The sequence below is a fragment of the Panthera pardus genome, unplaced genomic scaffold, assembly GCF_024362965.1.
Source record: "Panthera pardus isolate Hobbes unplaced genomic scaffold, ASM2436296v1 HiC_scaffold_16, whole genome shotgun sequence".
NCBI lineage: Eukaryota > Metazoa > Chordata > Mammalia > Carnivora > Felidae > Panthera > Panthera pardus.
Genome location: NW_026526721.1, coordinates 95,226,433 through 95,247,333, shown reverse-complemented (window position 1 = coordinate 95,247,333; position 20,901 = coordinate 95,226,433). Strand labels below are relative to the sequence as shown.

Genomic DNA, 20,901 nt, shown 5'->3' with positions numbered 1-20,901 from the left:
GGGCTCGGGTGACCGCCAGACGCTGAACGCCACCTCCAGCCCACTGCGCATCCATTACCCACTTGGGCCCTTGAGGCCTGTCTGGGCAGGCGGTGACCGCCAATGCTATGGAGGCTCCTCGGTCACCCCCGCCTGGCTTCGGGTCACCTTGACCTGGGTTAAAAACACAGACGGAGGGTGCCCCGGTTCCTTTGCAGGGAGAAGTTCTTGAGGTTTAGTGGGCACGGCTGATAGGCTGGGGGCCAGGGCTACAATGACGATTGTGACACAGTCCCCTCCCCAAAGCGTGCACATATCTGCGGGGGGCCAAGTACAGAAGAACGTGGTAGCACCAGGACAGATAAGGTCCGGAGCTAAGGAAGCTGAAAGGGGTATGTAGATCAGTCTTGTGTTGGGGCGGGGGTATCAGGGAGGGCTTTTTGTCGGAGGTGACTCTCTGACCGGCCCCAGCGAATCCGTCCCAGGTGCTGGAGACACACAGGTACTTGGGGCTGCCTAGATGAGTATGGGGGGGGGGGGGGGAGGCGGGCAGGGCCAGATCCACACGGAGCCCTGCGCATCCTCTGAGAAGCACAGCTGATAGGGGGCAAGGTGCTGGGAGTCCTCAGATAGGAAACAGCTGGTGGAGGGTGGATTTGACAGGATCTAGGGGAGACTCTGAAGCAGCCTCAGTAGCCCAACAGAGATAGGGCCTCAGCCGAGGCTGGACTCAGTGAAAGGAGGAGATGGGGACAAAACCCAGCAAGACGTACAGGGAAGCATGCTCGGGATTTGGTACTTGGATGTGGGAGAGAGAAAAAGACGAAGGAGGAAAAGGAAAGGTCTTCTGTTTGGGGTTAACCATAGACTGCAGAGGAAGCAGCTGAAGGGCCCTGGAGAGAGCTCTGGAACCAACCAGAGACTCCGTGCCTGGAGGATAGAAGGAACACCCTCAAGGTGAAACCAGGACATTTATGAACACTGTTCAAAGGTGAAAAATAAAGTGTCCAAGACCTCTCTCCCGGAAGCTACCCCACTAGGCAATTCCAGAAGAGCACTCCACTGTTAGCAAATTGTGCTAGGAGGCAGGGGTCTCTGTGTAGCCCACAGACTGTGCCCATCACTTGAATTACTTCAGGTTAAACATGATAGAAAATACTGTTTTCATTTACCCCCCCCCCCCCCCCCGCCCCGTTCTACCAATAGAGGTAGCTTGAAATACTAAAGCATGAATGTGGGCACAATTCAGCATCTGCAGTCCCTACCCCTCTCAAAGTATTTGAAGTCAAGTAGAGGAAAGTAAGGAGTTGTTAAGGATTAATTGCTGCTCTAGGGGAAGGGAGGGATACACTTTTAAAGGAGCAAGAAGTGCCAATCAGACTTTTGTTCTAGAGAGTGACTACTAAACAAGGTCAGAACAAACAGAAAAGAGCTGCTTTTCACCAAACAGCACTTAAAGCACTGTTCTCCGTGTGAACCTTAGCAAAACAAAGTATTTGCACAGAACTACAGGCTGTGTGTCAAAATGCATATCAAATAGGATGGCCAAAAAAATACCGACCACATGTACAACTCATTTCCGTCAGTACATTTTTCATTAACCCAATGATTTCCAGATGGAGGAGGGATGTAATTTTTAAGACCTGCCCCTTGAGAATTAGTGACTGAGGGGCAGGGAGGTAGGGGAAACAGATGTTGCTGAGCTGGCTTCAAGGAAACTTAAGTGGATTCACTGGGTGCTTATGTGTCAGGAGGTCTAACTTGAATCTCGGCTTTCTAGAAGTCAGAACCAAAGAAAATATGTGGAAGTATGTAGTCCCCATTTTTCTTTCTTTTTTTTTTTTTTAAATTTTTCTTAATGATTGTTTTTTGAGAGAGACAGAGTACAAGTAGGGGAGAGGCAGAGGAGAGGGAGACACAGAATCCGAAGCAGGCTCCAGGCTCTGAGCTGTCAGCACAGAGGCCGATGCAGGGCTTGAACCCATAAACTGCAAGATCATGCCCTGAACCAAACTTGGACACTTAACCGACTAAGCCACCCAGGTGCCCCTGTAAATGGCAGCATTTACTTTCCTCTGGCACCTTATAGTAGGAAGATTCAGTAGGTGTATCTTTATATAAGTAACTTAACAGACACGTCTTTGACTATAGTTTTATAGAAATATTTTTCAAATGATTGTTTAACTGTTTAAAAAGCCAACAGCATGGTGTTTAATTATGATCTAAGGAAGTCCTATCTTGAGGAAACAGATAATAGGGTCTAGGGAAGTTGTTTCCTGCTAACACGGAGATAGAACTCAAAGGATCTGGGAGAATTAATGTTTAACACACCCACTAGCTCTTCCCCCCCCCCCCCCCCCCCCAACTACCAGAAGATTGAACTGAGCTGCTAGCAGGTGTCAGAACAGAGCAAATTACTGGTTGAATTTTCTGACGAGTATCTGAAGTGCCGACTTCTGGTATTGATCATGCATACATGTTGTTTAGGTACTGAATATGCAGGTGGAAATATGAGTGTTATTAAAAAATTGAGTTGGCCCATGGATAAAAGAAGAGTAGAGGGAGTTGGTGGAAAAGTTTACATTCCTAATATCTGATGAGATGAGAAAGTATATCAGTGATTAGTAGTAAATAGTGCCTCAAACCTTCTTGCTCATTGTGCAAGACAATAGGGGAAAAAAACCACAGTCTACAAATAAAAAAATGCATTGTCTATGAATTACTAGATCTATAGTTTGGTGATATGTGTGGAAGAAGGAAAAGTAGAAACATTTTTGAAAATGGATAAAATGACATTTTGAGTCTATTTAAAGACAACAAGTCCTAAGAAGCCATTTCAGATCGATCATTTGGTGATGATGGCGATACGGGCACACTGGTGTGGCACAAGCTAACAATTCTGGCAAAAGATGTTTCTCTAAGGCCTCTTTTACCTTTAAGTCACTGATCTGAGGTTTTCAAAAGGAAAGGGTTACTGGCCCTGGGCTTGATAGAGCTCTTCACCTACAAGCCTTTCAGAGCTCATTACCAGATAATAGACTTCTTCTATTTCTCTTAAGAAAACATATCGTATGTCTCAGTATCCCAGGACTAATTATGAAATTTCTACTTAGAGAACACTTCTAACACCAACTGTGGGTTTTCCCAAGAAGCAAGTCTCCAGTTCTCTGCGGACGCCAAGTAGGTGTCCAAAAATTTAATTCTGACACTGTACCCAGAGTTAGCACAGACCCTACAGGGTGAAGGTTCAGTCCCACAAGACTGCTTCCCACTGCAGATGCCAGCCACAAATCCTAGGTTGTCGCCAGTTCCAGCGGACTACCAGTCGGGGTTCCCTCAAGTTCAATAATTTGCTTTAGTGGTTTACAGAACTCAAGGAAACACTTTACTTACTATTACCGTTGTATTCTAAAAACTACCATTCAGGCACCGCCAAATGGAAGAGATGCACGTGGGGAAGAGAGGGTATCAAGACAGGGCGCAGAGTTTCCATGCCTCCTCTGGGAACATTAGCCTTCCAGCACCAACCCAAAAGCTCTCCCATAACCTCTCGGTTTAGGGTTTTTATAGAGGCTCCAGTACATAGGGAGGATTGATTACATCGCCGGCAATTGGTGATTAAACCAACATCCGGCCTCTCTCCCCTCCCCTGAGGTCAAGGGCTGGGGTTGAAAGCTCCGCCCCCCTAATCACGTGAGTGGTTCCTCTGGCAACCAGCTGCCATTAGCGAGCTATCAGGGTGCAAATAAGAGTGAGGGCAGTAAGTAGTATGGACTGAGGTGTGGTTGAATGGGGCTTATTATGAATAACAAAAGATGCTCCTTCCCAACCACTCAGAAAACACCAAAGTTTTAGACGCTCTTGTATCAGGAACTAGGGAACAAAGACCAAATATATATTCTATCACAATATCACACCCAGAATCTTCCTTTATTATTGTCTGAGCAGATTAGATTTTCCCTTGCCTCTGCTGAAAATCTAAAGTTGCTTGCTTATAATAGTTTTCCACTCAAGTCTGAATTTTATACGAGTCTTCATCTCAGTATTACTTGAGACTTAAAAATTTTTCATGGAATTTTATGGTTTCCCAGAAATTGTTATCAAAGCAAAGGATTACCATTACCATTACCATTACATGATTCTCCAGTCCTAGCTGTATTGAGGCTTTTTGCTTGTCTGTATTAAAGGGAGAAGATCTCCCAGGTGTTTTAAGTAAAATCTTGAAACTAATTTAACTGGAAATGGTTATTTATGCTATCAGATTCACATTACACATCCAGTTGGTGAGTAATCAGACTTGAAAACCAAAGTGTCAACACTTGATGTAAATTTCAGAGGGCTGATCATTTTTTCCTAAATGGTTTTCTCAAGCATTAAAGTTAAGCAAAAAAGAGCTAACTATTAAACTATCCAAAACCTGGCTCCCTGAAATTACACAACGGTTATGACGCTTAGAAATTCCACAGTAATATGGATTTGTAACAAGTTAATTTGACCACGTTGAGGTAGCAATCCCAATGAAAAAAAATAGCCAAATAAGGAATCAATCTTCTTCATTCTTATTTACTGTGGCTGAATTACTGGCCAAGCTGTTGCAAATCCTGACTTTACAACCTCCTTTTATTAAGTCTGCTAATGGATATACAATATATATAGCTTTCAGAGGCCATCAAATTGGTTCCAAACACATGTGGGCTATAAGATTCTGGTGAGATAACATACGTACACACACATTCAGACATTCTAGGCAGGTCTCATCATGGAGGAAGATGAATATTAGAAAAAATAAGTTCTTTTATGCACCTGGATGCCCAGACACACTTGTGTTAACCCTAATCAGATGGCTAATCCACAAGAATCTTCCCCAGATGACTCTGCCTGAAGGGCTGCAAAAGAAAATCAAGCTTGAATGCTTACACCCAAGACCGATTTTAATAAAAACCAGGCTTCTTGTAAACAAATGATGTAAATATCCTTAGTGAGGATAGCCAGCCCCCACTTCCTACTATGTTCTGAGATAAGCCCTTTTAGTTACTTAGTATCTGTATCTGTAAAACAGAGATCATAATGGTGCCTGCTTCTCAGGGTTCTAGTGAGGATTAAATGCATTGAGTAAAGCTTAGCCCAGGTAGTGTCCTGGGTGCTCTCTATTTTCATTTCTAGTATCACCTTAGTCTGTATACTATGGATTGTCTAGAGGCCTTCAGTATTGTCAGTAGTTTAGGACACTGGAAATTTTACCCTGCAGGACTGAACAGTATTAATCTACCTAATGATCAAATGACAAATGCTGGCATTTGTCATTCCAGGCATAATTCTCATTCTAGGCATAATTCATTCTAGGCATAATTCTAGGCATTCTAGCCATAATTCAACCAGTGATAAGTCTTTTCTTTTCTTTAACAGAGAGCAACACTGTCCCAGAGCTCTTTTGGAGGCTAGGCATATAGTAATGGGGATCTAAACCACACACTGTTGTGTTGCAAGGTGCAGTAATATTAAGTGTGGGGCTCGAAGCACATCCCCTCCATCTAGGGACTGGACCTCTGCGTGGATGAGAGGCTCCATACTCCAGCAGGAAAGTCCCCATCCTAGAATGCAAGTCAGAGATGCTACAATCAACCTAGCTACCATCACATCATTGTCTTCTCTGCCCTTTATCTTAGGCTTTGTGCGTGTGTATGTGTGTGTACTAAGGACCAACAACTTAGTCTTTGGTAACACAATATTAACATCTTAGATTTACAAAATTTATAAATCCAGTAGTGCAAGTCTGCCAATTTTGTGATTATTCAAGATTGTTTTTTGCAATTCTAGGTTCTTTGCATTTTCATATAAATTTTAGAATCAGCTTGCTAACTTCTACCAAAAAAGAAAAAAAAAAAAGCCTACTGAGATTTTGATTGAGGTTGCACTGAAACTATAGATCAATTTGAGTAATACTGACATCTTAACATTGAGTGTTCTAATCCACAGACGTGATTTATTTCTCCATTTCTCCATTCTTTCTGGGTTGCAGCTGCAGTTCATTTCAATTCCCAGCAATTTCAAATGTCCCGCTTAGGGATTTAAGCCCCTTCCTCCAGCCAGGCTTAGGGATCTAAAAGCATGAGAGGACAGGACCTCTCTCTGCTTTTCCAGATCGCCTGCAACTTTTCCTAGGCCACTGAGTCGGCCCCAGTCTACTGGGGAGAGGTGGCTCTGCATTTGAGGCTCCTCCGTGCTAATCCACCATGCTGCTCATACAGGGCTTTTAAAAGTTTGACTGGTTTCTCCTGGTTTCGGAAGTTGCTTTGCCTGTGCATATGGAAGGCTGGCTTCTCTGCCTGCCTGGTCCCCAAAGTTGAAAATGCCACCGGGCATGAAAGTGCCCACTGGTCTTTGCTAACTTAGGGAAGGGATAGTCCTTCTCTAGAATTAATTCGTTGGGCCTCCTTTGCATCCACAACTCTCTGGTGGCTTCAAGAAAAAAACATAATATTTTAAAATATTATTTTTTCCAAGTGTTTTCTCAGTGTTCGTGGTAAGACCAATCTTTTGCAACCTTCCACATCTACCTGCAAAGAGAATCAAGATAGGGATTTTTAAAAACTGAATTTAGACAATCTTTTTTTTTTTCTTCATGTAAGTCAACCTGTTAGGAGGAGTCTATACTTGAACTCTTCTCCCAACATGAAACACGAAAACCTACATTTCATGCTATGTTAGAACATCAGGCCCTAGATTCAAACAACTCAAATTTTCTCTCTCTCAGGGACAGAAAGAATCCTGGTGAGTAAATGGATTTTTTTTTTTCTTTTCACACTATTTCAGATTTTGGATATTTGCATTTTCCATCAACATGTCAAGTGACATGATAAAACCAGGACATTCCGTTAAAATTCATCAGAAAGTTGATCCACAACGGGCCACTGCTAGAACCTTTTTCATTGATGCTTCTAATCAGAGCTTGACTACCATTCCACCAGAGATCTTCGACTTCAAAGAATTAGAAGAAGTGCATCTGGAAAACAACCAGATTGAAGAAATCCCCCGGGGTATTCAGCATTTAAAGAACGTCCGGATCCTCTACCTGAACAAGAACAAGCTGAGAAAGCTGTGCCCAGAGCTGGGCACGCTGAGCAGCCTGGAGGGCCTGGACCTGAGCGACAACCCGCTCCTGTCCTCGTCCCTTCCTGTCCTCAGAGGCCTGCGGGGGCTGCGGGAGCTCCGCCTGTACCACACTGACCTGGCCGAGATCCCCGTGGACCTCTGCAAACTCCTCCACCACCTCGAGCTGCTTGGGCTGGACGGAAACCACCTGAAATCTCTGCCCAAGGAAGTAGTGAACCATACCAAACTGAGGGAGATCTACCTGAAGCAAAACCAGTTTGAAGTCTTTCCTCCCGAGCTCTGTGCTCTCTCCAACCTGGAGATCGTTGACCTGGATGACAACAAACTAACTGCCATCCCACCGGAGATTGGGAACCTGACCAGGCTGCAGAAGTTCTACGTGGCTCGCAACAACCTGCTCCTCCTACCCGAGTCGCTGTGCCAGTGCAGCAAACTGTCCGTGCTGGATCTGTCCCACAACCGCCTCCACTCGCTCCCGCACTCCCTGGCCGAGCTGTCGGGGATGACGGAGATTGGGCTGAGCGGGAACCACCTGGAGAAGGTGCCACGCCTCATCTGCAAGTGGACCTCGCTGCACCTGCTCTACCTCCGCGACACTGGTCTGCGGGCGCTGCGGCGCTCCTTCCGGCGGCTGGTCAACCTGCGCTTCCTGGATCTCAGCCAGAACCATCTGGAACGCTTTCCGCTGCAGATCTGTGCGCTCAGGAACCTAGAGATCCTGGCCCTGGATGATAATAAAATATGCCAGGTACCGATTCCCTTCCCGGCTGTCACTGTGCCCTCACAGGGGCTTTTCCCGCCCTGAGTTGGTGTTGATGTCCTCATTTGGACGTGAGCGATCTTCTCGGCGATACGTGGGGGAAATGAGACTGGGAGCTTAACTAGCCCGTCAAGGCCACACACCTGTACGTGGCAGAACCGAGCTCCAACCCAGAGCTGCAGGGCCCCAGAGTCTACGTTCTTAACCAAGACCCCCTCTGAACAGGGTTTCCTCACACAGATTTCTTTCTGACACCTACAGCCTTAGGCCTCCAGTCATGGTGAACTGCAAAATCAGATTTGTCCCAAAAGAAACTCCCATGTGTGCAGGGTGACGTGTTCAAAAATGTTCATAGCACAGTGTTGACAGCCCACGACAGTCATGGGAGGCCGTGTCAATAGAGCAATGAACAAACAGATTGTGCTAGATTTATAAAATTAAAAAACGAAAGGTTTAAGTGAACTGGAGGAGTATGTGCCAATGTGGACAGATCTTAAAATTGTGATGTTTATTAAAAAGGAAAGCACCAAGTTGCAGAACCTTACACCATTTATAATTTTTTAAAAATCTTTTTTAATGTTTTTATTTATTTTTTGAGAGACAGAGCACCAGTGGGGGAGGGGCAGAGAGAGAGGGAGACACAGAATCTGAAGCAGGCTCCAGGCTCTGAGCTGTCAGCACAGAGCCTGATGCAGGGCTCTTGAATCCATGAACTGAGACATCATGACCTGAGCTGAAGTTGGGCACTTAACTGACTGAGAGCCATCCAGGTGCCCCTCACCATTTATAAATTTTTAATCACACAAAACTACATACATATACACACCTAATACATACTTTGTGGATATTTACAAATGTAACAAAAGTATAAAAATATGAACTAGAGGGGCCCCTGGGTGGCTCAGTTGGACTTTGGACTCAGATCATGATCTCCCAGTTGAATGAGTTCGAGCCCCCCATGGGGCTCTCTGCTGTTAGTGCAGAGCCCAGTTCAGGCCCCCTGTCCCTCCCCCTCTTAAAAATGAATAAACATTTATTTAAAAAAAAATCATGAACTAGAAAAAAACTCGCTAAATTTTTGGTAGTGGCTGCCTCTGGGAAGAGAAAGGAAGTCAAGGAAATGAGGGGAGGATCCCAGGGGAGCTCAATTTTAATTGCCGTATTTGATTTTATTAAAAAAATCTTATTATTTGACTATAGTTGACACACATTCATTTTGTTTATTAACAAAAGATTTCGGTGGTGAGTACACATGCATTTGTTTTAATATTTGAAAATTTAAAAGAACAGTTCTGTTAAAAGCAAAAGACAACCACAGAGGGAGAAATCAGGCCATCTGGAAATCAACAACTGTGATCAAATAAGAGGTCTGTTTTTCCCGGCCATGGACACCAAGCTGCTGTGTTCACCATACCTTATACAAGTCCTAGGCCTTAAAGGTTTGTTGGGGGTGTTTTTGTTTTTGTTTAATCTCTTATTTGATTTTTAATTTAGAACTTTGGAGGGGCGGGGGAGATTGGTTGTTCTTTTTCTAATTCCTATAGAGTTTTAAAACTGCCTTTTAGGAAGTAACCATTTTGATGGTAATTTAGGATTTAGGAAGAGAATCTTGGACTTAATCTCTACTTAGGCAGCAACCCATTGTGGAGGATTTTAGAAGTTTATCATAGGCCCTCTGCCCATCCCCATTCCACCACTGAGGTAAGAAATTCCTTTTACAGTAGACAAAGTCTGCCATTCCACACTGGGAATGAGAGGCTCAAAATATAAAGCGCCTTTGGGAAAAATAACACATCGACTTAATTCCTTATTGAGTCATGAATGATACCTAATCCTTTCCTGTGAAACACTTTAAGATATCAGAATAGAGGAAGGAATCACACACAGATGGCTCCTTAAAGATAAGCCTCATCCAGTACCAAGTTTTACCACAAATCAGGCTGCACTGAAATGTGGTCATGTTCAATATTATTATACTGAATGTGAAAATCTCTGTGTACCATTGCCTGCTATTCTCTAGTTCTTATGATGGTATTTCTGGGTTTTGTTTGTTTTTCTCATTTCCTGTTATGCTAATCCCTCCAGTAACCTCCCAGTCTGTATAATGACACGTGACCTTTAGGCCAGCTCCTTACCTCTCCCACCCCAAAGACTTTCCTGATGGGTTTCTGGCTCCTGGAGCCTGGCCAGTAGCCTTCTCTTGCCTAGGTGAATGCAAAAGTAGCTTTCAGTGTGTGTCTAGATGGGTCTTATTTGTGTGGTACATTTCTGTTAAGGGAGAACTCAACCTTACGATGAGTATAGTTCAGTGAGAGCATCAGTAATAACTGTCCTCATTTGACACTCTGTAGGTTTTCTATGCAACCAGATTTACTTCCACTGTGCTTTAATGTGACTGTTATGGGATTAATTATTGGATCTTGAATATCCTGAAAAAAAAAAAAGTCTTTAAACATTCAATGTGCTTTGAAAAAGAAAAGCTAAACCTATGAGCTAGCTAAACCGCGATGTGAAATTACTAGGTTCTAATGAAGGGGTTAGATTGAAAAACATTTTCCCATTAGTTTGGATGCTTTGTGTCAAAGGGATCTAAGTGCCTGGTAAAGAATTTTGAAAGAGCCAAGAAGGAAAGCTTAAACAGCAGCTTCTCTGGAGATTGACTTTGAAAAATAAGTAAAGGAATAAATAAAACTATAAACACCTTATAGCATGTTTAGGAAAATGGGTGCTCCCCCTACCCAATAAAGAAAAAATATGAAAGATGGCAGGTGTGTGAGACTTACTGCTATGTTATCCCTCTAGGGGGCTTTCTTTTGGCCTATTCCCCAATTTATCTATCCCACCCATCCATCGAGGGGTCAGACTGAGCTGGACTGTAACCATTCTCATGAAGAAGAGGTGCTGGATTGAGGAACGGGTGGAGGAGAGGCTAGGGCTAAGACTGGGAACTGTGGGGAACGATTTCCCCATTAGGAGTAAAGCCAGATGATGGAAGGTGATTCAAAGTGAGTTAAGAAGCTCTTGAGCTATATAGCTGGGCTCTTTTTTCTCCAAGAAAACAGGTGTCTCTGTAACATAATAGGGAGACCATCCCATGTTTTAAGAATGAGATTTTTCCATGTGGTTCCAGAGTGCCAGAAAGAGACCTGAAGGTGAACATACAAGACTTTGACTTGACACGAGAAGGAAATCTGGTGATTAGAGGTCTCCATCCAAGTAATGAGCTTTTCATTCCAGGAAGTGGTGTTTAAATGTGTGCTGGATGGCTAGCTGTGGAATATATTCAACCATCCTATTAAGGGATTAGAATAGATGACCCTTCCAAGGCCTTCCCGCCCAGACAGTTGGGAGTCTCTGAAATGCCTACCTAATACCTGTAAAGGGCCTGTAAAACCTTGGGATTCACTGGAAGGCAGAATATGACCAGATAAAATCATAATAGTCATCTTCCTTGTTTACTTCCAACTGAGATTTCAACTGAAGTTTCTAAATTGCTGAGCTAAAGCCTTTCAGGGTGAGAGGTCATGTTTCTAAATTGATCAGTTCTGATAACTGAAATTGTTGATATTATAGTTGCAATATTATACCAATAACTTTAGTACTTTTTCAGTCATATCAAGCATTTGCTACCCTACCATTCAAAAACCTGCAATAAAGTAGGTTTAAAATTGCTTCAGTTTAAAGCAGTGCATAAAATTGAAGAGCAGAGAGGCTCGTCAGAAAAAGGAGGACTCCAGACTTTAGATCTACAAGTATAAATACTCTATATGCAAAGGTGTGTGCAAACTTTTCATCAGTAGGAATTGCTAAATCGCTGTACTTGATGTTTATCAATTTGCCTCAAAACTAAAAGCCCAATTTATTTTCTTACTGTTAAAAATAATTTTGACCTGAAACTTATCTTTTTGGAATACTTCTAGCTACCTCCAGACTTTGTATCCCTTTCAAAACTGAAGATGCTTGGATTAACAGGAAATCAGTTGGCTTCATTTCCAGAAGAAATCCTTTCTTTAGAGTCTTTAGAGAAATTATACATTGGGCAAGACCAGGGAGCCAAGCTCACCTATATGCCAGAAGACATTAGTAAACTACAGGTAAGCCTCCCCAAATGATTAGGCAAAGAAGTACATGCCCACTGATTCCTTAAGTTGGCTGATACTGAGAACACCCAATAGTGTCCCCATAGGCTGCATGTGGAATCATCCATACTAGATTTCCAACCCCCTAACAAGCAGCCATTATTCCACTCTGAGGCTTCCACTATTTTTCTGAGCCCCTGGATCCATATTCAAAGAACATTTTGTTGTGATTGCCGTTGATTATGCTGTGCCATACTCCTCTTAACTGTACGGTTTGGCATGTTTCATTTGCAGAAATTGAGCCCCACTGCTTTCCATTTAATTTCTAGCTTTTGTAGGAGGCCCCTGAAAATTGTACTATTTTGAAGTTCACATGGCTGGGAGCCCGCATTTTGGATGCATCAGCGTGACCTCCTTTCCTGCATGATGGCAAACAAACCAGAGTAATTTAACGTTGCCCCAGTTTCCTGTGGAAATGGGTCCGCAGCCCTGTGCTAAATCCTAACAAAGCAACAAGATCACTTCATTCAAAGGAGCCCTACCACTGTGTCTTAATCCATGCATACTTTAAAGAATTGATTTTTTTTTTCCATGTCGGTGGTACTGCGCTCTTACTAATGATAAAGTAGGTGCGGGCCACGACAGACCCCCGCCCCTGGTTGTGGAACTGAACAACAGCATGTATATATAGCACAGGTGCTTCTCAACCTGTGGCACAGAGGTCCTCTTCCTGATTCTCCATTGCTTTGCCCTGTGTTCAGAACTGTCCTCATCATCTTGCTCCTTGACATGCTATGCCATGCTCTCTGGAATCTTAGGGTGACATGCAAACATTATATTTTTGCCCAGTGAATTTGCAAATAGTTAACTCATTATCTACACATTTTGGCTTCTCCTGCTTGGGCAGTGTTGGATTGATACCTGAGGCAATTTCAGTTCTGTAACACTACTATAGGCAATTAGCTTTTGAAAGCGAGCAAATGATATATATACTTATATTATCAAATTATTTTTCCATAAAGTTCTTGTGAAACAAATGCTAGATTCCCATGTTTTCTTTTCCCTGCGTAGATGGGAACCATGTCCAATGGTTTTACCCAAAAATACTTTTATGTTTGGATGTTGGCTCTTTAAGTATGTTTCCCCCTTTATCCTAATGAATAGTATCCCCACTGAAAGAGCATGGGAATTCACCAATGATTCTGGTTATTAGAATGTAAGGATCATTGTAAGGATCAATGTAAGGATCATTATGGTCTACTGACATGTTTTTCAGAATGTAAGGATCATTATGGTCTACTGACATGTTTTTCAGAATCTTTTTTTTTTAATTTTTTTAATGTTTATTTCTGAGAGATAGAGACAAGTGTGAGCAAGAGAGGGGCAGAAAGAGGGAGACACAGAATCAGAAACAGGCTCCAGGCTCTGAGCTTTCAGCACAGAGCCTGACACAGAGCTCAAATCCATGAACTGTGAGATCATGACCTGAGCCGAAGTCAGATGTTTAACTGAATGAGCCACCCAGGCACCTCTGTTTTTCAGAATCTTAAAGAGCTGTATATAGAGAACAATCATCTGGAGTACCTGCCCACATCCTTGGGATCCATGCCTAACCTGGAAATTCTTAACTGCTGCCACAACCTGCTTAAGCAACTTCCAGATTCCATTTGCCAAGCACAAGGTGAGGAATCTTAGTAGATCCTCAGCCTAGTGGAGTGTGAGGCCAGCATGTCCCATTTCCTTGATTTACCAAAGGCCAATCTCAATGTTCAGAGAGCTGAGCCCTACCCTATTACCTCCTCGCAGGCCTCACTAGTGAGACAAGGAAGGCCAGATGCCTGATGAGCACAGCTAAGAACTTCACAAAGACAGTTAGACTGTTTCTTGTAAATTGAATAGAGGAGTAAGTACCAGCTGCTAAGAAAATTAGCATTCACCCAGAATGTCATCATACAACCAACACTAATTTACTGAATACCTACTACATGCCAGAATTTGGAGTTGGGGTCCTGTAGCAGATTTGCACTAGGTCACTAAGTCACTTGAATGAAAGGGAAAGTGTTGACCCTGAGTGATGAAACCAGCAAGGCAGGACTTTTGGGGCTGTATGATTGGCATGAAAAGTCCTATATGATTCATATTTAAACACCCAAACATTTTACGCTAGGCTAAACCAGTCTTTATTTGTACATGCATCAGTTCATCCATCCATTTAACAACCTTTTGCTGAGCTTCTAGGGGGACCAAATAAAAAAAAAATGTTTTTGCCCATAGTGTGCTGAATCTTCAGGTTTAGAGATAGTTTTCAAACTGTGATTCTTTTTCTTTAATGAAAAGAGGATGAAGAAATATGAGTGGACCCCAAGACATTCAAAGGTTAGAGGTGAGGGTGGGCTTGTTCCTTAGTAATGCTTCTGACCATACATCTTTATCCTGTCCTTGGCCCCTGGAGGAATGAACCATTATCAATTTTTTTTAGCGTGTACTACTTTTCTGTCTCTCATGCACTGGCTCTCACAACCCTGAACTGTTATAAGGAAGAGAACTTGGTCTGCCTTATGAAATCTGTGTCTTTTGTGACACGACAGCACAGGAAACAAATATTTCAGAGCAAGTAGACTAAAGAGCGTACATTTTAATTTTGCTTGTTCTTAAGATAAACCTATCATTTAAAAAAAAAAACAACTGTTTCAGCTTTGAAAGAATTACTGCTTGAGGACAACTTGATCACCTGTCTTCCAGAGAATTTGGATAGCCTGAGGAATCTAAAGGTTTTGACACTGATGAACAATCCTATGGAGGACCCCCCGGGAGAAGTGTGCGCCGAAGGCAATCAGGCTATATGGACATACTTTAAGACAAAAAGAAACATGAAAATAATGGCAACAAAGGTAACGTCAGCAAAAATTCTGGATAGCACACAGTTGCTTTGGAGAGGGGTTAATGTTAAATATATTACAAACTATTCTGGGGCTGCTCTTTACACATCTATACCTTGTCCTCACCGAGAGTAGAGCCTCTTACTTCCTTTATATCCTCAGAATTAAGCAAGAGAAACTTGGAATACCATCTCAGCATTTTTTTTTTGCATTTTTGTCCTTCACGTCTTTGTCAGATAAGGAGGTGACAAACAGCTGAAAGAACTCAAAACTTCAAATCCCCAAAACAGTCTAAAATTCTTGGACTATTCAAAGGACTGAAGAGCTTATATTAACAAATTTACTAAGCTAAGGCTGAAAAATCAGAAGTGAAAGTACTGATGGAGCAGGGGTGTAGAGACCAGAGTTCTTCTGTGCCATTAACTAGGATCGAAGGGCAAAGAGCCTTTAAAACAGGGAGAGCAAAGAATCTTGTCCTCTCCTTGCCCACCTCGCCCATGGAGACATAGGATACCCCCAGACAGACTAGGACAGGCCAGGGTCCACTTCAGTCAGTATTCAGTATTCTTTATTCAGCTGGTCAAGCCCCCATTGCCCCACAGCCTGATGACCACATTAGTCCTCCCATTAGTGCCCCCGCTTGTATAGCTGCACCCCCTACAGTATACCTTCCACTTGGCAGTCAGACCAATGCTGTTAAAACGTAGGTCAGATCTTATCACTGCTCTGCTGAAATCCATGATTTTCCTTTTTACCCAGAACAAGAGTCAGTCTTTGATCTCCTCTGTCAATGGCCCTTATCTGTATCAAACCTAACACCCTCTCTTCTGTGATAAATATTATGTGATACCTTCTTTCTTCTTCTGAAGTTAAACTCAGATAATATAACCTACCAAAACCACATAATTTTTTAAAAATGTTTATTTATTTGCTTTGAGAGACACAGAGAGGGGGACATGGAGAATCCCAAGCAGCCTCTGTGCTGTCAGGACAGAGCCTGATGCAGGGCTCGAACTCACCAACTGTGAGACTGTGACCTGAGCCGAAACCAAGAGTCAGGTGCTTAGACGACTGAGCCACCCAGGTGCCCCAACACAATTTTAATAAATGAAAATTAATGCCTAAGCTGCAACATAAAGGAAAAAGGAAAGTTAATTTGTATTATTTATTTTAATATGTATATTCTCAGGAATAGCTACACTGGAAGAATGAAAATAATATTTTTTGGATACTTCCTAAAAGTATTGTGAAAAACCATGCATCCTCTTGCACATTTTAAAATTGATATTTAGGGGTGCCTGGATGGCTCAGTAGGTTAAGCGTCCAACTTCAGCTCAGGTCATGATCTCATGGCCAGTGGGTTCAAGCCCTGCATCAGGCTCTGTGCTGTTTCAGAAGTCTATTTCAGATTCTGTGTCTCCCTCTCTCTCTCTGCCCCTCCCCTGCTTGCACTCTGTCTCTCTCCCTCTCTCAAAAATAAATAAACATTTAAAAAATATTAAAAAATAATAAAGTTGATATTTAATTTTTTTGCCACTAAGTTTAAATTATTGCAAAGGATTTACTTGCCAGTGAGTTTTGAATATTGACATCTTGAAATAGAGCTCTTAGATCAGTATCTTAAATGTATCCAGTGGATTCTAAATACCACTATGATTTTGTCAGTCACATCCATTTACAAAATACTTGAGCAAACTTATTTTCTAGGCAAAGATTTTATATCCGTTTTCTTCTCGAACATGTATGTCTATTTCACTTTCCCCTAAGAATTGATCTTAATGTTTTATATATGTAATTCTAAGTCATTTATAGATCATCTTTCATACTTTCAGGCAAAAATATTTATACAAATTAAGTTTTAAAATTAAATTTTTTTCTGTGGCCATAGTGTTTCTACATCCTGGATTGAGTCATATTACAATTCTTAGTAGTGTAAAACTGAACAAAACAGCATAAAATCCATTGCAAATTTTGGTGGTTAATTATTTGACCTATAGGATTTGGGGGAAGAAATACATACACAGATGAGAGACTTTTCCACATAGTTTATATATTCCCACATAAACATTACTTATTGCTAGAATGTGATAGGATTGATGTCAGTTCTATTCCCATTTTTCATTTTATAAATGAACCTTGTTTACATAGCTAAATTGAAAAGAATGGAAGAAGCTTTGTGTGTGTGTGTGTGTGTGTGTGTGTGCCCATATTGTTTTGTTTCAAATGGTAATGCTTCACACATCTCTGAACTTCTTCCAGATTTATATCCCAAAAACTCATAGCAGGCTCTTAGCTGGCAAATCAACTGGGCTTCTTCCAATTTTCTTGAGGGCAAAGAGCTGGGAAACACTTGCTTTACAAAAGGATTGGTTACCTAGTCCCTAGAGCCAACATCAATACTGCTAGTCTTTTATTATTGAAATGTAATCGACATACAATTCTATATTAGTTTTGGGTCACATCACATATTGATTTGACGATTCTGTGTATCATGTAGTGTTCACCACAGTTAGTCACCACCAGTCCCCTAGTCCACTCATGCCCCCACTGTTCTCTGTATTTAAGAGTCTGTTTTATGGTGTTGTTTGTTCATTTGTTTTATTTATTTCAATACTGCTGCTCTAAATTGTCTCTTTTTTTGTGGTGTCCCAGAGGTTTCTGGAGTCCAGCTCAACACACCCTAGTCAGATTCAGGTGGCAGTTGTGAAGGCAGAAGTGGGAATGGAGAAAACCAGCAGTTGTTTTCCTAGGCAGAGACATTGTAGGAAGGGGTGCACGTGCAAGCTGAAGCTCTGGAGATGGATCGCCTCCAGATCACCCAAGCCTGCACACCCTGGAAAAGTCTCTGTGCACCGGGTACATGTTACACAACTGGAAGACTGCTAAGCCTGGAGATAACAGAAAACCCCGTGAATGTCTAGAATGCCTCTAGAGGGCGATACTGTTCCCTGGGAAAATCCCCACCTGAACGGATGTGCTGCTGCTGTCACTTCCCATCTCATCTGTCCCGTTTTCACATCACAAACGATCCTTGGTGTTTTTCCCCTGCTCCTCCCTCTGTTCAGATATGGACAAGGCTCTCACTTAGTTCAGTCCCTGCTCACATCTCCTCATACCTGCCTGTGATCCACCTTACATAAAACAGCATAGCCCACCCACTTCATTCATTCAGTTGTTCACTCATTCAGCAAATACTTATTTTTTGCTTTTTGCTATGTGCCAGGCGCTGTTCTAGGCACTGGAATTGCATCAGTGAGCAAAACAGATTTTTTTTCTGTCCTCTTATTGCCTAAAGTCTAGTGTGATGAAAATGAAAAGATGAAATATAAAACATAAAATTATATAGTCTGTTAGAAAGTGATAACTGGCATGGGAAAAAAGTTCAAGCTAAGGGGAACTGAGATGGCCAGAAGTTGTGTGTGTGTGCGTGCATGGGAGGGGGGTTGGTTGTGTTGAGGGAGGTTCAATTTAAATAGGAAGGTCAGGGTAGGCCCATTGGAAAAATGACTGGCTTAGTCAGCTCAAGCTCCCATAACAATATACCACAGACTGGGTGTCTTAAACAACAGAAATTTTCTCACAGTCTCAGAGGCTGGAAGTCCAGGATTATGGTGCCGGCATGGTCCGCTTCTGTTGAGAGCTCTCATTCTACCTTGCACATGGCTGTCTTCTTGCTGTGTCCTCGCATGACAGAGAGACAGAACGAGCTTTCTGGTGTCTCTTATAAGGGCACTAATCTTATCGTGAAGACCCCACCCTCATGACCTCATCTAAGCTTAATTACCTCCCAAGGGCCCATCTCCAAATACATTCACATCGGAGGTTAGGACATTTAACATAAGAGCAGGGAGTGAGGGGGCACGGTTCAGTCTACAGCCATGACAAGTGAGCAACTACTGGAAGAACTGGAGGGCAAGCCATCTGAATATTGGAAAGAGTGTTCCAGGCAGAGGAAGCAGTACACACAAAGGCTGTGAGCTGAGGTTGTGCCAGGAGGGTCTGACAGTGGGGAGCCCCGCACAGCTGGAGCACAGTGAGCGAGGTGGGGGAGTAGGTAAGAGTCAGTGAGGTCGAGAGGGAGGGGGCAGATCGGATAGGGCCTTGTAAGCCACTGTAAGGACTTGAGCTTTTTTTCTGAGAGAAGTGGGGAGGCACTGGAAGGTTCAGAGGTGGGATCTTTCTGAGTAGGTGGGAGGGCACAGGATCTCAGAACGAGTGAGGGCTGGCTGTAGGTAGAAGCACAGCAATCCAGTAACGGAGGGAAGACAGGTATAAGCCCTCCTGATTTCCCCTTACTGTGCTCTGTTGTCTCCATGGCACTTATTACCATCTATCCTGTATCCTCTCCTTCCTGCAATGTGAGATCAGTGACATTAGCTTTTTCTTTAAGTTTTTATTTATTTATTGAGAGAGAGAAAGCCAGAGAGAGAGAGAGAGAGAGAGAGAATGAGCAGGGGAGAGGCAGAGAGAGAGGGAGAGAAAGAATTCCTGGCAGGCTCCACCCAGTGAGAAGCTTGATGCGGGGCTCCAACCCATGAACTGTGAGATCATGACCTGAGCTGAAGTCAGACGCTTAACCAACTGAGCCACTCAGGTGCCCCAGTGACATTCGCTTTTAACTGCTGTTTCCTAAATGTCTAAAACAGTGCCCGGGACATAAAAGCACTGAATTTTTCTTTTCTTTCTTTTCTTTCCTCTCTTATTTTTTTACATTTGCCAAGATGACTGGCCAATTGAGAGAGAGAAAATAAGGTGGAGTTCTAATGACATTCCATTCTCCACATCTTTAGAACTACATATCCAGAACAAAGAGATCACCATTCGCAGTCCAGAGTGATACCAGCTGATGCTGTTTGGGTTTATCTTGTTTTCAGATTCAGGCATGGTGGCGCGGAATAATGGTCCGGAAAGGATTGGGGAGATTTGAAGAACTAAAATTGCAAAAGAAAGGAAAGACTTCTCCAAAAGATAAGAAAGGGGGGAAAATGCAAAAGGAAAAGCTGTGAAGAAAAATAAGAAATAATTCTATAATGAATTGAGGTAATGAACCCCGATGGATTACGAAGGCAAAACATCTAGGAATCAGATACCTAGCACACTAAAATTATTCATAGAATTATGGTTATGTGTAAAAATAAAGATTCTCACTTTATTGAAATATTTATGGATGAAATGATATGATGCCTGGGAACTGTGGCATAATATCAGGGAGAGGTAAGTGTGGGGGATCCAAACGAAACAAGATCGGCCATAAGTCAGTAAGTATAGACACATGAGATAGGCAAATGGAGGTTCATTGTACTACCTTCTGTACAACTTTTTTTTGTTTATTTATTTAAGTAATATCTACACTCAACATGGGGCTTGAACTCATGATCCCAAGATCAAGAGTTCTATGCTCTTCCTACTGAGCCAGCCAGGCACCCCTACAACTTTTAATTCTGAAATAGAGACTCATAGGAAGTTCTGAAAAAATGGACAGGGAGGTCCATGCCCCTTCGCCCTCCCTCAGTGTTGACATCTCACATAACTCTAATAACGAAACCAGAAAATTTATATTGGTGCCATCAACTGAGCTTATTCAGATTCCTTCGGTAGTATGTGTGCTTCTGTGTGAGTGTGTAGTTCAACACGGTTTTGTCATGCGGACTTGTGTGGCACAAGTCTCCTTTGTGCTATTCCTTTGTCACACCTATGACCTACCCCTCTTCTGATCCCTAGCCTTTTCTCCATCTCTGTAATTTTGTTATTTCAAGAATGTCCTATAATTGGAATCACAGACTATATAACCTTTGGGGACTGGCTTTTTCATTCAGTGGAACTGGAAGTCCATCTGCATTGTTGATGTATCAATTTATTGCTGAGTAGTATCACCTAGTACAATAGTTTGTTTAAGTATTCACCCACTGAAGGATATTGGTGTTTCCAGTTTTTGCCTAATTCATAGGTTTTACATGTGTTCACATAAACACAGGAGCACAAGTGCCCATGGAATCCATGGGGATGCCCAGAGAATGAATACCACAATTACCTAAAACATCCCCATTTACATCACCCAAAAGCTTCTTATCCTGATGGCTTTCTTTTGGAG

The 20,901-nt window shown here is 42.5% G+C and overlaps 1 protein-coding gene across 3 annotated transcripts; it reads left to right on the top strand.

The window, feature by feature from the left end:
- Positions 1-30: 30 nt before the first annotated feature.
- On the top strand, positions 31-19,970 carry LRRIQ4 (leucine rich repeats and IQ motif containing 4). 3 transcript variants are annotated; one of them, XM_019440533.2, is made up of 6 exons: positions 31-371; positions 6,793-7,840; positions 11,773-11,946; positions 13,474-13,612; positions 14,626-14,822; positions 19,685-19,970. In XM_019440533.2, exons 2-6 carry the CDS (start codon positions 6,821-6,823, stop codon positions 19,814-19,816), a joined length of 1,662 nt encoding a protein of 553 aa, XP_019296078.2. In that variant the 5' UTR covers positions 31-371; positions 6,793-6,820; the 3' UTR covers positions 19,817-19,970. The 3 variants fall into 3 exon arrangements, with proteins under 3 accessions (XP_019296078.2, XP_053759622.1, XP_053759620.1); XM_053903647.1 differs by lacking the exon at positions 31-371 and adding an exon at positions 416-481; XM_053903645.1 differs by lacking the exon at positions 31-371 and adding an exon at positions 863-970.
- The last annotated feature ends 931 nt before the right edge of the window (positions 19,971-20,901 follow it).